This window comes from Pezoporus wallicus, unplaced genomic scaffold (assembly GCF_028554395.1).
Source record: "Pezoporus wallicus isolate ANWC-B61680 ecotype Strahan unplaced genomic scaffold, APGP_CSIRO_Pwel_v1 contig_13696, whole genome shotgun sequence".
NCBI lineage: Eukaryota > Metazoa > Chordata > Aves > Psittaciformes > Psittacidae > Pezoporus > Pezoporus wallicus.
In genome coordinates this window covers 47,171-62,050 of record NW_026635673.1, presented here as the reverse complement: position 1 = coordinate 62,050, position 14,880 = coordinate 47,171, and the positions used below count along the sequence as shown (strand labels likewise).

The window sequence follows — 14,880 nt, the reverse complement described above, 5'->3', positions numbered from 1 at the left end:
ACCAATTTTAAATGAAGAAACAGCATGGCTTGGTGGAAAATGCATTCCACCCAGTCCTAGTGATGTCAGTGACAAGGTAATGTTGAAAAGTGCCACATTTTATACAGCTACTCCTCCAATTTGCATTAACAAATATAGAACAAATGGGACTCTCGAATGGTGTGTAGGATTCACTGGTATGCCACGTGTTACAGAGGTTCGAGTGACTTCAAATCAGACTAAATTTACTGAAATGGTAGTAGCATACCTGTTAAGCGAAGAGCTTCTGCATGGCTACCAGTGAATCTCACCCCAGAATGGGAAAGGGAATGTTCGATTGTTACAAACTGTCCTGGGTTCAGCAGTAGCAGTCATTTTTCCCCTTCCTGGTAGCTGGTGCAGTGCAGTGTTTTGACTCTCGGCCTGGGAACAGAGCTGATAGCGATGTTTTGGTTTGGCCAAGGACTTTGTGAGCCTCATGCTCTGCCAGGGAGGAGGGGAAGCCGTGAGGAAGCAGAGACAGGACACCTGACCCAAACTGACCAAAGAGGTATTCCATAGCACAGCACGTCATGCCCAGGATGTAACTGGGAGTTAGCCGGAAGGGCTGGGGGACTGCAGGGTTGCAGGAGGTATCGGTCGGTGCTTGGTTGGGCTGAGGGAGGGCAAGTTATCGGTCGGCTGGTGCTGAGGTGTTGTATTCTCTTCCCTTGTTATTTCCTTTATCATTATTATCATTGGTGGTAGCAGTAGTGATTTGTGTTATACCTTAGTTACTAAACTGTTCTTATCTCAACCCGTGGGAGTTGCATTCTTTTCGATTCTCCTCTCCGTCCCTCCGAGAGCAGGGGGAGGGAAAGAAAGGGGGAGAAGTGAGCGAACGAGTTACCTGACTGGGTTTAAACCAGGACAGTTCTTTTTGGCGCCCAACGTGGGGCTTGAAGGGTTGAGATAACAACAGATCTGACCAGATTAATAGTCACTCATCACAATGACGATTTATTGGCTCTCAGAGTTGTTTCTCTTGATCTCACAGCTTCAGAATGTTGTAACTTACGTAGAGCTGGTATTTGCTGTGTTAGTGTTTATCAAGTGTGGGGCTTCGGCTAAGGTTCTTGTCTCACTGTGCTTTTGGGCAATGGCTTGTAATACGGGTGGGCTCCAGCAGCAGGGCGGGACGGACGTGGCCGTGGACTTGTACCTGGCCGTCCGGCTGCTCTTCACCGTCCTGGCCCTCACCCTACTCTCCATCTTCGTGAGGCTGCGGGGAGCTGAGGGGGAGCGGCCCCGGGAGCCGGCGGCAGCCGAACCAGCCCGGGAGAGCGGCCCCGGGGACCAGGCGGCGGCGGGAGCGGGGCCGGAGGCCGCGAGGGGACGGCTGCGGGTGGAGGAGGTCGGGGCGGTCGAGGAGAGCAAGGAGGCGGCTGCCGAGCAGACGGAGAAGGCGGCGGAGGAGCCGAGCCCCGCGGAGGAGCCGAGCCCCGCGGCCGAGCCGAGCCCAGCCCCGCGGAGGAGCCGAGCCCCGCGATGGCCGAGAGCATTCCCCGGAAGCCGCCCGCCAAGCCCCAGGAGGATGCAGGAGACCAGGCAGCATTTCCCAGCAAGGCAGAGGAGGAAGAGCTGGACTCAGAAAAAGAGAAGCTGGCGGTGGGAGAGCCGACAAGTACAGCAGCATCAACTGAGAGTTCTGAAGGTTTTGAGTGGCCTTTGGGTACCCTTGGGACCTGCCTGCTGATTGTGATGGGGATCAGCATGTTGGCACACATACAGAGTGTGTTTTACCCACCACTATTTTGTCTGATCTCAAAAGTTAAGCAGAGTCAGGTTTGGGTCTTGTCTGGGGTTAGACAACAATATAGGGGGACCAAGAGATTTTCCCCAAGGCTGGACAGTCATGAGTGGCAGGGTGTGTGGGACAGTATGGGCAAGTATCTAGTCCACTGGGCCCCTCCAGTGCTTTGGAAGCATTGGAGATGGAAGGCAGCTGCATGGAGTCCCCAGCAGCAAGCTGCAGAAACTGCTGAAGGGGACAGTGAATTATTTTGAGCCTGGTGGGCCCATTGCACTTCAGGTCATCAGAGCAGAGATGCAACATAGAGATGGACTCATGATCGAGGGGTGGACTTAGCAATGGACACTATTGCCCAGGTTATTCACAAGTGTGAACACTGCACACAGTCTCTCCTGCTCTGGAAGACTGTTACAAGAGATGGAGCCTGACATGGACCAGATGGACGCAGCAGCTTTATTGGGACTGGTCCATGCACTAAGATAAGAATGCACCGAGATAAGAGTGATGGTATATTGAAAATGTGGGATCTGAGCATGACGTGAATGGTATGGAATAAGGGGTGGATAATGTCCTGGGTTCAGCAGTAGCAGTCATTTTTCTCCTTCTTGGTAGCTGGTGCAGTGCAGTGTTTTGACTTTCGGCCTGGGAACAGAGCTGATAGCGATGTTTTGGTTTGGCCAAGGACTTTGTGAGCCTCATGCTATGCCAGGGAGGAGGGGAAGCCAGGAGGAAGCAGAGACAGGACACCTGACCCAAACTGACCAAAGAGGTATTCCATAGCACAGCATGTCATGCCCAGGATGTAACTGGGAGTTAGCCGGAAGGGCTGGGGGACTGCATGGTTGCAGGAGGTATCGGTCGGTGCTTGGTCGGGCTGAGGGAGGGCAAGTTATCGGTCGGCTGGTGCTGAGGTGTTGTATTCTCTTCCCTTGTTATTCCCTTTATCATTATTATCATTGGTGGTAGCAGTAGTGATTTGTGTTATACTTTAGTTACTAAACTGTTCTTATCTCAACCCGTGGGAGTTGCATTCTTTTCGATTCTCCTCTCCGTCCCTCCAAGAGCAGGGGGAGGGCAAGAAAGGGGGGGAAGTGAGCGAACGAGTTACCTGACTGGGTTTAAACCACGACACAAACATATTCAAGACAGCGTAGAATTAGGTGTTTTATAGGTTGGCTTTTCTTTGCTATAATATCAGCTATTGTAATATCAGCTGCTGTGTCTGCTGGTACTGCATCACTAACAAAACCAGTACAAACGGCTCACACTGTTAGCCAGGCTTTGCAAAATGTCACTAATGAACTTAGTACTCAAACCACAATTGATTTAATCCTTTTGTTAATCTTTCTATGCATTCTAATCGGTGTGCCTTGGTTACGTCAATGTTTACAACGACTTTCTGAGAAATCTAGAAAAGCTGTCCTTATAGTAAAACAGAAGGGGGGAGATGTGGGTAATGGGACAGAAATAGGTCATGAAATGGATCCTGGTCGGGCTTCAGCCTTGGGAAGGGTAAAGAGAACAATGAAGGGTCAAGATCAGTTAGCAAAACAAAGCAGGCGGTTTGCAAGATAAAACAGGATGTGCAGCTCAAAACCAGAGCAAACCCTGTAAATATTTGTGACCGTTGGTGGTTTTGCTGAATCGGGATGAGAAGGAAGTAAGAGGAGTGGAAAATTACTGCTTAGCGCTTAGTAGACTGTAAAAGGGATTTGAGACGTGCAATAAAGGTCTTCAGATTTCACCAGAACTGGAGTCTGTCTTTGATAACGCCACAAGAAATAGCCCCTAAAAAGGAGCAGAATTGCACCGTGGTAATATGTAGGGTGGAATATAACAGGTGAGCACACAGTTCCCCAGTCTGTTAAAATCAACAAAAATGCTTGACCACTGAATGATATGCAGAAATTATTAGGTGCCATAAATTGGGTAAGAGCTTTATTAGGACTTTATTCTAATAAAGAGCTACACCCTTTGTTTTCTTTACTAAAGGGCCGCCCTGCTCTTTAGTTCAGAATGAAAACTGAACCCTGATGCCCAAGAGGCCCTCCCTAAGGTGGCTGTAGCCATTAGCAATAGACAGGCACAGCAATGCAATCCTGACTGTAGCTTCCATCTAATTATTCGAAATTCTGACTTCCAACCATATAGATTAATTTTCCAATGGGATTTCTCATATCCAAACCCTTTGCTGTGATTGAATGGGGTTTTTGTCTCACCAATTTGGGAAAACAATAACCACTCGAATTGAAATGTTTTTTGCTCTAATAATAAAGGGCAGACAACGTTTAATCGCCCTTAGTGATAAAGAGTCAACAATAATCGTGTTACCTGTCACAATGCAAATATTACAACGACTAATTCAAAGTTCCTTTGAGTTTCAGACCAGCTTAGAAGGATTCAGTGGACGGTTCTCGATGCATCCTCCAAACCATAAGCCATTGCAGTTACAGTTTGGGCTTCAAAACCTACCCAAATGTAACCTTGCTCCTTTAAGCACACTGTGTTCACTGACGGGTCTGGTAAACCAAGCCGTGCAGTTACTGTATGGAGAGACCGCCACAAGCAATGGCAACCAGAAATTCTTACAGGGCAAGGATCGCCTCCAATTAGCCAACTCTCTGCGGTCACTCGAGTTTTTCTGGACTGGCACGATCCCATTAATAGAGTCACAGACTCAGCTGGTGGCTGGAGTAGGATTGAGACTAAAAGCTGCCTAGCTAAAGGAAAGTAACCATAAACCTGAGTTTGATTTGTCTCAGACACTGTTACCATGTCTGAATCATAGCAAACATCCATATTATATAGTGCGTATTTGGTCTCACTCCACTCTACCTGGTCTGACAGAGGGAAATAAACGTGCAGACCTGTTCCCCGGCCTCACAGTTTTGCCCACTGGTTTTGAACAAGCTTGTCTTTCTCATGCATTTTATCATCAACGTGCAAAAACCTCACAAAAAACCTTTCACCTTCCTATGAATCAAACACGCCAAATTGTCACAGCGTGTCCTGGTTGCCAGCTTGCAGCCCCTTCACTGTCATTTGGTGTAAATCCGAGAGGCCTGTGTGTGCTAGAGCTTTGGCAATTGGATGTCACTCACATACCTGAGTTTGGTAAACTAAAGTATGTGCATGTTTCATAGAACCATAGAACAGTTTGGGTTGGAAAGGACCTTCAGATCATCCAGTTCCACCCCCCCTGCCATGGGCAGGGACACCTCACACCAAACCATGGCACCCAAAGCTCTGTCCAACCTGGCCTTGAACACTGCCAGGGATGGAGCATTCACAACCTCCCTGGGCAGCCCATTCCAGTGCCTCAGCACCCCCACAGTAAAGAACTTCCTCCTTATATCCAATCTGTTTACTTAAACAAAAGGGGGGAGTTTGCACACTCTCCCCCAGGAACGCCTGGTGAAAGCGCTCTATGTGTTGAAGTTTTTTAATCAATGGAGTGACCAAGGTGGGCCACCAATCTCTAGGCATTTTCTATCAGCATATGATAAGCAACGAGAAATAAAAGATAAAGCAGAAGTTGTAGTAAAAGATTTAAGAACCGATAAATGGGAAGGACCTTATCAGTTAATAACCTGGGGACAAGGGATTGCTTGCATTCCCACAGATTCGGGTCCCAGATGGGTACCGGCGCAATGGGTCAAGCCCTCATTTTCACCATCATCATCACCAGCAAGATGAAAATGACCACTGGACTGGCTTCCACCGCAGCCAAAAATGAATGTATGGGTAACTCTAGCCAGTCGAAGAGGACAAGACACACCATGTGCATCGAGGAAACCCCTTTGGCACATGTCTGGTGGGGACTCCTGTCGATAACTGGGCTGTTCCCAAAGACGGGTTATCCTAGCTAAATCTGAGCATCAACCGCTCCAACATCGTAGACCTGTGGAAGAGCTGGGGGGTTGGCTCCCCAGACCACGCCTTGAACCACAAGAGTTAGATGTGTTAGGATCCATAGAAATGGATTACTGACGACCCTTGAATTGCACAGACATACGGGCCGGTTTTAACGGATCCCACCCGGGTGGCATCGATCAACAGCTCACCATATTCAGTGGGTACATGCTGCCCTACCAGCATATCCCAGTGTTTCATCCTGGTGCGGTTATACCACACCCAGCAGATATCCCAGGAAATTCCCACCGGGATATTTCCTTATTTGTGGAGACCGTGCCTGGCCTGGTATCGCCTCTCGCGCGTGGGAGACCACGGAGCATTGGAAGACTGACGCTATTCATGCCAAATGCTGCTATGATGGAGAGCCATAGGAAAGCACAGCCTACACGCTCTGTGCATACTCATCAAGCAGGTTGTACACTTTGGACTACAGGTGAGACTGCAGCAGCAGCAGCATTATTTATCCCACCTGCAGCTATAGGGAAAGCGTTAGGAACGTTAAACAAGCTTGGCTGTTGGTTATCTCAGCAAACTAATGCTACTTCTTTAGCCTTAAGTGATCTGTTACCAGATGTCGGTTCGATCAGACATGCCACCCTTCAGAGCCGAGCTGCCATAGATCTGTTGTTAGCCCAGGGCCATGGTTGTAAAGGCTCCGATGGGACGAGTTGCATGAGCCTGTCTGATCAGTCCCAGTCTATCCATGAAGCAATGCAACACTTAAAGGGCAGATCTCAGCGGTTGCAGGTGGGCAGTGGCTGGGATTGACTGGAAGATGTGCTGTCAGGATGGGGCATCAGTGCAGAGCTGAAAAATACTATTAACATCGCATTGCTTAATGGCAGTTTAATGGCGGTTCCTTGTTTAACTGCTTGTGTAAATCCTTTCATTACTAAATCAATCAAAAATGGTTTGTTGGTTTATAAAGAAAGGGGAAATGTGGGGAAGGTTGCACAAGCAGCTGTGCCAGCAGACCGGGATGAGAGCACAGACATCTTAACCCTTGTGTACGACTTTATGCATTAAACACCCGATGTGGGGTAACTGCGCCGGCTTCGTCTTCCTTAGGGGTACAGTGCGGACATAAAACGCTCCAAGCATGAATCATGGTTGCCAAATCTCTTGATCTAAAACTTTTACTCTGTCTCCAAAATCCAGCTGTTACCACCTCTGGAACAGTTGCTTTAGATGGAATGTCCCAAGTCTGCAAGAGACAGCAGCACACAGCATCTCAAAGGAAAGTAAACCCCAAACCAACGTAGAGACAGGAAGGGCTTCAGGGCCAATGGCGGGTGCAATGCTTTGGATTCATTTGGAATTGTGAAATCCGAGCTCACTCTTCTAATAGAGATAACACGGTTGTATTGAGGGATAAAGTCAATAAAGCAAGAGCAGCAGCACCTGGTGCGTGCCTGTAGCCAGAGGCGCCCTGATTGGCATTTGTTCCAGGTTTCCATCCTTTCACTATTGCGTTAGTCACAGACATAGTCATCATATAGTTAGTCACAGACATAGTCATCATCATCAGGCGGGGAATATTCTAACTACCTCCAGGAACTTATTATCACGAGTCCCCTCCTCTTGGCGCCTGCGCACTGCTCTGCGGTGACTGTGGGCAGGGGTCGTGAGGATGAAGTGAGCAGTCTTCCTCTTGTGAGTAGGGGTCTTCAAGATGAAGTGAGCAGTCTTCCTCTTGTGAGTAGGGGTCTTCAAGATGAAGTGAGCAGTCTTCCTCTTGTGAGTAGGGGTCTTCAAGATGAAGTGAGCAGTCTTCCTCTTGTGAGTAGGGGTCTTCCAGATGAAGTGAGCAGTCTTCCTCTTGTGAGTAGGGGTCTTCCAGATGAAGTGAGCAGTCTTCCTCTTGTGAGTAGGGGTCTTCCAGATGAAGTGAGCAGTCTTCCTCTTGTGAGTAGGGGTCTTCCAGATGAAGTGAGCAGTCTTCCTCTTGTGAGTAGGGGTCTTCCAGATGAAGTGAGCAGTCTTCCTCTTGTGAGTAGGGGTCTTCCAGATGAAGTGAGCAGTCTTCCTCTTGTGAGTAGGGGTCTTCCAGATGAAGTGAGCAGTCTTCCTCTTGTGAGTAGGGGTCTTCCAGATGAAGTGAGCAGTCTTCCTCTTGTGAGTAGGGGTCTTCCAGATGAAGTGAGCAGTCTTCCTCTTGTGAGTAGGGGTCTTCCAGATGAAGTGAGCAGTCTTCCTCTTGTGAGTAGGGGTCTTCCAGATGAAGTGAGCAGTCTTCCTCTTGTGAGTAGGGGTCTTCCAGATGAAGTGAACAGTCTTCCCCGCTGTTACTTTTCACCTTTGGCACAGTCGGCCGCCCCAGTAATCCCAGAACCAGCCCAAACCAGCCCTAGCTGTAATTCTTCTGGTAGCTGGCAAGGATTTAGAACAGTGCGACCTTCCTGCAAAATCTATTACAGGATGGGCAGACAAGGAGTATCCCAAGCTAGCAGATGGTTCGGAGGCTCTTGTCTCTAAGCTAACTGATAATGAGAAGGATGGTGTGAAATAACTCATTCATGTTTAGTGGGGCCACTAAATTCCACAGACTTACAGCACAAACATTGTTCTTTATCTTCGACCTAAGTCAGGCTAAAAGTACTTTAACCCTATGTTTTCCAGGCACTAGCTTCTCTTGTATCAAGCCCCCCCCCCCCCCCCCCCCCCCCCCCTTTTCTTTTACCTTTACAAATTCTTTTGCTCAAGAATTCTGGCCATTTTATTAAGCTCGTTGTCTGATCTTGTGTCTTCAGGGAGCTTCGCCAGCTCATACAGTTAGATCCACATAGCAACACCTATGATTTGCGAAAGCCAATGCATTCAAGTGTTCATCATAGGACTCATCCTCTCACAATCCCTCATATCCTCTTCCTGGGAATTACACAGCCCCTTCTCCAAAGTAAACTCAATGCCCGTTCTCCCACTGGGTGTGCTTCACTGCTTCGTGTTAAACGCCACAGCAAAGGGGAAGCCCTGTGCTATCAGGAGCACGTTGGCTCATTGTTTAATCTCAGGAAGAACCTGCAAAGGTGTAGTTTACATCAGCACCTGGTGAGTGGCTCTTAAAAACCAAACCCAAACCCAAATGCACATTGCCTTGAAGGTGTAAGTTCTTCCTGGGGGAAGAAAAGGGGAAACAGAGAGCAGGCTGCGATGCAATTCATGGGTAATGAATTCAGTCACACCTTAGCCTTTGTTTCCAGTTTCATGGCCAGTCCCACCTCCTGCCTGTCTCTCCCTTAGCAGCAGTGTGCCAGATTGCTGTTCTAGCAGTAATATCCTTATAAAAACCTATTTTATAGTTGTATTTCTGTACTGAAAGAGGTTATTTCTCTCCAATCCCAGCTGCACTGGGCCAAGCCCCTTAACCTCGGCAGAGCTCTCTCGGCTCAGAGAGGTTGTATGGATTTAACTGTTGGATTAATGGATTTAACTGTTTCCGTGGAGACCTCAGAGCAGCCTTCCAGTATCTGAAGGGGGGCTATAGGGATGCTGGGGAGGGACTCTTCATTAGCGACTGTAGTGACAGGACAAGGGGGAAAGGGTGAAAACTGAAACAGGGGCAGTTTAGATTGGATAGAAGGAAGAAATCCTTTACTATAAGGGTGGTGAGGCACTGGAATGGGTTGCCCAGGGAGGCTGTGAATGCTCCATCCCTGGCGGCGTTCAAGGCCACGTTGGACGAAGCCTTGGGTAGCATACTTCAGTGTGAGGTGTCCCTGCCCATAGCAGGGGGGTGGAACTGGAGGACCTTAAGGTCCTTTCCAACCCTAACTATTCTCTATGATTCATTAATTAATTGATTGTTTTCCCTCTAACCTGCCCTGCCGGGAGCACTGTCTGTCCCATCCCCAGGAGCATCACAAGACAGCAGTACAAATTTGTGTCAGCAGCCTCTTTGCAGGCACCCAGGAACATTCCAGTACCACTTTTGACTCCGCTGGCCAGGAGGAGATGCACACCAACTCGGCCAGGCACAGAAGAGAACACAATGTGTAAAACACCTATCCCAACAGGATGCAAATCTCTGTGGTATCTTGGTTATCAATTCCCCTCTAGTAACTTTACTAGTAAAGTTCCCCGGAAAATAAAGGGAAGAAATTATTATTTTTATTTTGTTAAAGTATAAAAATCCTGTACATTTGACAAAAGCTTTCAGAATCACAGAAAACCGCTGGGCTACTCCCTTTGTGTAAGGATCAGAGACAGGAAGCACTCAAACAGCTTTGCACTGATCTGATGAAACACAGGAGCCTTGAAATTCAACACTAAATGCCTGCTGAAGGATTCTGCCCCATCCCCAGCAGTGCTCAAGGCCAGGCTAGACGTGACTTGGAGAAAACTCCAGGACCAAACTCGCCAACAAAGTTTCCAAGCTGCCGAGCAGGTTATTTGTTATTGCGACACCGGGAGACACGGCGGATGGCTCCTCCTAGCGTGTGTCCCCGCCTTGCTACACAAGCCATCCTTCTGTAGTCCCTGGGCACACATAGTCATGAGGCTGCCTATGGATTACAGCATTGTCCAGAAGGTTCCCCGCCCGCGTACAGAATTGGGTCTCTGAGGGGCGTTTACTTCTTCCAACAATCTTCATCACTTCTGGCAGGCTCTGAAGCACGCGCAGTAGATGCTGGTACCAGCTCAGTTGGTTCGTTAGCCCCACGGCCAAGACAATCCTCCTGTCCTTCTCGAGGTTTATACATTCCATTTGGTAATTTTGTGCCCCCTCCTTCCCTCAGATGGGACACAGACCAAGCTGCTCAAGTGGAAGGTGGCCCTGCGCATGGCAGGGGTTGGAACTGAACGACGGTCCTGGGGTCAGCTGTAGTAATCATTTGTCTCCTTAGGAGCTGGTGCAGTGCCTCCAGCCTGAGAACAATGCTGAGAGCAACAAGACAAGACATGGGTGTGTTAAAGTCACGTTTACTCCTATCAAGGGACGTTTTCAGTCTCATGCTCTGCCAGTGAGGAGACACAAGAAGCTGGGAAGAAGCAGAGACCGGACACCTGACCCAACCTAGGCCAAGGGGTATCCCATAGCACAGGCATATCATGCCCAGTGTATAAACTGGAGGAAGATAGCCAGAAGGCCCAGATCAGTGTTTGGGTTGGGTGGGGTAGCAGTCAGTGTGTGAGCAATTGTACTGTCTCACCTTGTTATTTCCTTTATCATTTTTACTATTGGTGGCAGAAACAGTAGTGATTTGTGTTCTACCTTCGTTACTGGACTGTTCTTAGCTTGTAGGAGTTATATTCTTCCAATTCTCCTCCCCATCCCTCCAGGAGCAAGAGGAGGAAGAGAGGGGGCCCGGAGGAAAGGGGGAGAGCGGCAAGAAAGGGGGCTGCCAAAACAGGGGGCAACTCCCACGTGTTGAGATAAGAACAGTGCAGTAACTAAGGTAGAACACAACCCCCTCCTCCTGCCACCAGTAACAATAATGATAAGGGAAATAACAAGGGGTGAGAATACAACCACCCACCACCCGTCAACCGATACCCAGCCCAACCTGAGCAGTGATCTGTGCCTTCCGGCTAGCTCTGTCCAGTTTATGCAGTGGACACGACGTGCTGCGGTACAGCACAGCCCTTTGCCTAGTTTGGGTCAGGTGTCCTGGCTCCGTTTCCTCCTGGCTTCTTGTGCCCCTCCTCCCAGGCAGAGAAAAGGACTGAAAAGTCCTTGATGGCAGTAAACGTTACTGAACTCACCCATGTCTTCAGTTGGTGCCACCAGCACTGTCCTCAGGCTAAAGCCAAAAACACAGCACTGCACCAGCTACTAAGGAGAAAAAATACTGCTACAGTGGAAGCCAGGACAATGATCTTTAAGGTCCCTTCCAACCCAAACTCTTCTATGATCCTATTCTGGCCCATTGCAGTTGAAACAAACAAACAAACAAAAAAAATCAAATGTATTATTTTCTCCTCTGCTTTGAACTGTTCAAATACACAAACCAAAGAAAGGAGCTGTCCTCAATTATGATTCCTTAACATTCAAACTCTACTATGAGTTTGCTTTTCCATCCGGGCATACCCTTGTATGTCACAGCATACAAGCGTCTTTTCAAGGCCTCAACAGTGCTAAGTAAAAAGTAGTTGTTGTAGAGGGTTACAGATTAAACTGCCAGCCACAGAATCATAGAATAGTGACGGTTGGAAAGGACCTTAAGATCGTCTACTTCCAACCCCCCTGCCATCATTCATACTCCTCACTTGCCAGCAACCCAAGCAGAGGGAAGTGTAAACCATCAGTGATACTCAGAGATATCAACTATCCTCAGCCAGAATCTCAGGGTATTCCTCCCAGAACTGGTCCCCGATTATGTCACAGTGCAAGGGAACAACTTTATTCGTAGTCCGAGTCACTTCAACTTCCTTTCCTTCTGCTTCCCTTGGCAGTTTCATTTTCTCAGTCACAACTTCATTAACTTGAAAATACAGTTGACACATTAGCAGACAGGAGACTCCAGAGGGAATTCACAAATGGACAAGAACCAAAGCTACAAAAAAAGCAACTGTCAACCCTATGGCACACTACATAGCACCCTTTGAAAGGAAGCTTATTCTCAGTTCAACCACGAGCAGCTGAAACTGCATGTCATCATCACATGGCTTGAAGAAATGACCCGCAAAGTCACCTGATTGCAAGTGTTCCTGAATAAAATACAGTATTTAATTTGGAGCTATACAAGGCAAATGGGAAACCATGCAAATGTCATTACCAAGAACAAACATGCATAAGGACCCAGTGGAACGGATTTCCAGGTGGAAGCCTCTATCTATTCCAATTAGGTCAAACAAAGTAATAGTAGGCCAAACAAAGAAACAGTAGGCCAGAAGGTCATAATTCCTTTGCAGTGGAAATACCTGGGATCTAGTCCTGTGAAGGGCTCGACACAGGCCCCAACAATTATCACATCAAAATGACAATAGTCACTGAAATGGAGTTTTTCAGGAAGCAGAATGCTTTCTGCATTTTCAAAGCTGCTAACATTAACAAACCAAGGGTACAATTCATTAAACAAAGCAGGTTTGTCTAGCAAAAACATCAGACTTGTGTAATTCACAGAATCAATAATGCTCCAAGGGACCTCTGCAGATCATCTAGTCCAACACCCCTCAGCCATGGATACATGGGTTAGCTCAATAGTCATAATTTGTACCTAAGTCACACTTCAAACACCAGTTTTTATACTGTGCTCATAGAGACACATCTCTCAAAAATATCTCCAAAATAATTAGATACTCACACATCATTACAAGGTAAATATGGTTAGTTAATACATAGGAATATGTTAAATACATAGACATATATTTGGGATATAGCTGGTGACCTTACAGTGCAGCTTATCTGCCATAGTGTCCCTACTAAAACCCTGAGCGTGAAGCAAGTGGTAATACAGCTGTTTACCTTTTGCCATACTAAGGCAGCTCCTTCTCTGTACATCAGAGGTTTGTTGTTGTAGTTGATGTTGAATGCAGAAAAGAGTATTTCATTCTCATCTCCAGCCAAAGTCCCCTGGGAAGAACCGAAAACAGAAAACACTCTTAGAGAAAACCAAACAAACTGAATCTCTAGAGTAGAAAAAGGGTGAACACTGGATGCAAGACTGACATTTAGGCAGATTTTCACCTTTAAGTCACAGGGTTTAACTACCTCTTCCAACAGAGGAATTCTTTCCAACTGCCAAACGAGGATGTTAATACAGAGAAGGTTTTGTTGTCTGCGTGGTTCCATTTTCCAGACAAACCGATAAAAGTCAACAGACTTCAGGAGAAAATGATCTGCTCGAGCCTCCACGTTGAGGCAAAATCCTACAGAAGGGACTGGGGATCCATACTAGCTGAATCCTGCCAGAGTACTTCATGCACACATATACTGGATGTTTATATGACATTTCTATGGTTTCTGAGCATGCTACTGAAGGATTAAAATCCTACGGCCAAAAACCCAGTGTTTTCTCATCACGTCAGCACCTGTACAAGTGAGGAAGTCGTTGAATCAACATCCACAAAATTATTATTGTGAGAACAGACAATCCAGCCACGCCTGCTGGGTAGGCAAGTCCAGCTTTACAAATCTTAGGATTTTCTCTGTAGCTGGAAAACACATGATCTAAAAAGACTCTTACCTGCAGTCTATCCTGTGCTTGCACTGGTGTCAAACCACTTGGCTGTACAAGCACCCATAACACTGTATTATAAAGGTTATTAATACAGCCTACAGAAAAAAAAAGAGACAAAGACTAGTTATAAGATCTAAGTGACTACTCAGAAAAAACAGCTTTAGTTTCAGAGTGGTACTCAAGAAACAGCCAAGAATAAAACAGAATTAATAATACCAGTTGCTAGAGATGATACGATCTTTCTGATTAACTCTTAAGGTACTGTGTATCATGAGAATGACTAGAAGACACATTTCTTTGTAATTCTGAAATTGGAGAGCAGAGAGTGAACAGTGTTTCTGTGCAATGCAAGTTGTCTTCATCTGAGCAATAGGGATTAGGCACCAACAAATGCCTAGGAAATAAATCCAATGGTGTGTTCTGGTGTGGAATATACAGCACTGATTGAACATCCACATCCCTTCAAGATTCCCCATGCTAAACAAACTTGGGACATAAAAAGTAGTAAATTCATTCTATTAATATTGGAAATATTTCTTGTGCTGAACTCACTCCCAGCATGCAACAAATATGGTTGTAACCTGAAGGTTCCAAATTCCAGACAGTATTTCTATATCCATACAAAGCCCAAAATGATCCTTCACTGATACCTATACACACTGGCAATAAAGGCATTTCTATTCAGAGATGAAGACAACTCCACTGCACAAATCTGTTTTCTAGAAACACTCACAATCTGCTTGTCTCCAGCAGAGATAGTTCTTTAAATTCTGGTGGCTGGGATACAACACAGTTCGGGCACCAAATCCTGGTGGGTACAGAAGTTGCTGCTCCTTGAAGTAATCCTCCCAACAGAAAACATAACTTCAGGCAAACTGGGAGACCACATGAGTCATGAACTTGCTTGCAAACACAAAGCAAAAGGGAAAAGAAAGAAATACCTCAATGTGATTTGTAGCTGTGATTATCTGAGGTATAAGTACCTATCATCCTGGTGGGCAGCAGCATTGCTTAAGTAATGGCCCAACTGATCAGCAACAACAGTCTTTTGCAGAACAGGAAATCCTGAGAATC

The 14,880-nt window shown here is 46.9% G+C and overlaps 1 protein-coding gene across 1 annotated transcript; it reads right to left on the bottom strand.

Moving 5' to 3' along the window:
• Positions 1 to 11,731: 11,731 nt before the first annotated feature.
• Positions 11,732 to 14,862, bottom strand: LOC130592728 (probable tRNA(His) guanylyltransferase). The gene is given in 4 exon segments (XM_057397261.1): positions 11,732 to 12,099; positions 13,082 to 13,199; positions 13,813 to 13,901; positions 14,540 to 14,862. Coding segments are annotated over 4 exon segments (522 nt in total). The 5' UTR covers positions 14,703 to 14,862; the 3' UTR covers positions 11,732 to 11,947.
• Positions 14,863 to 14,880: the final 18 nt, after the last annotated feature.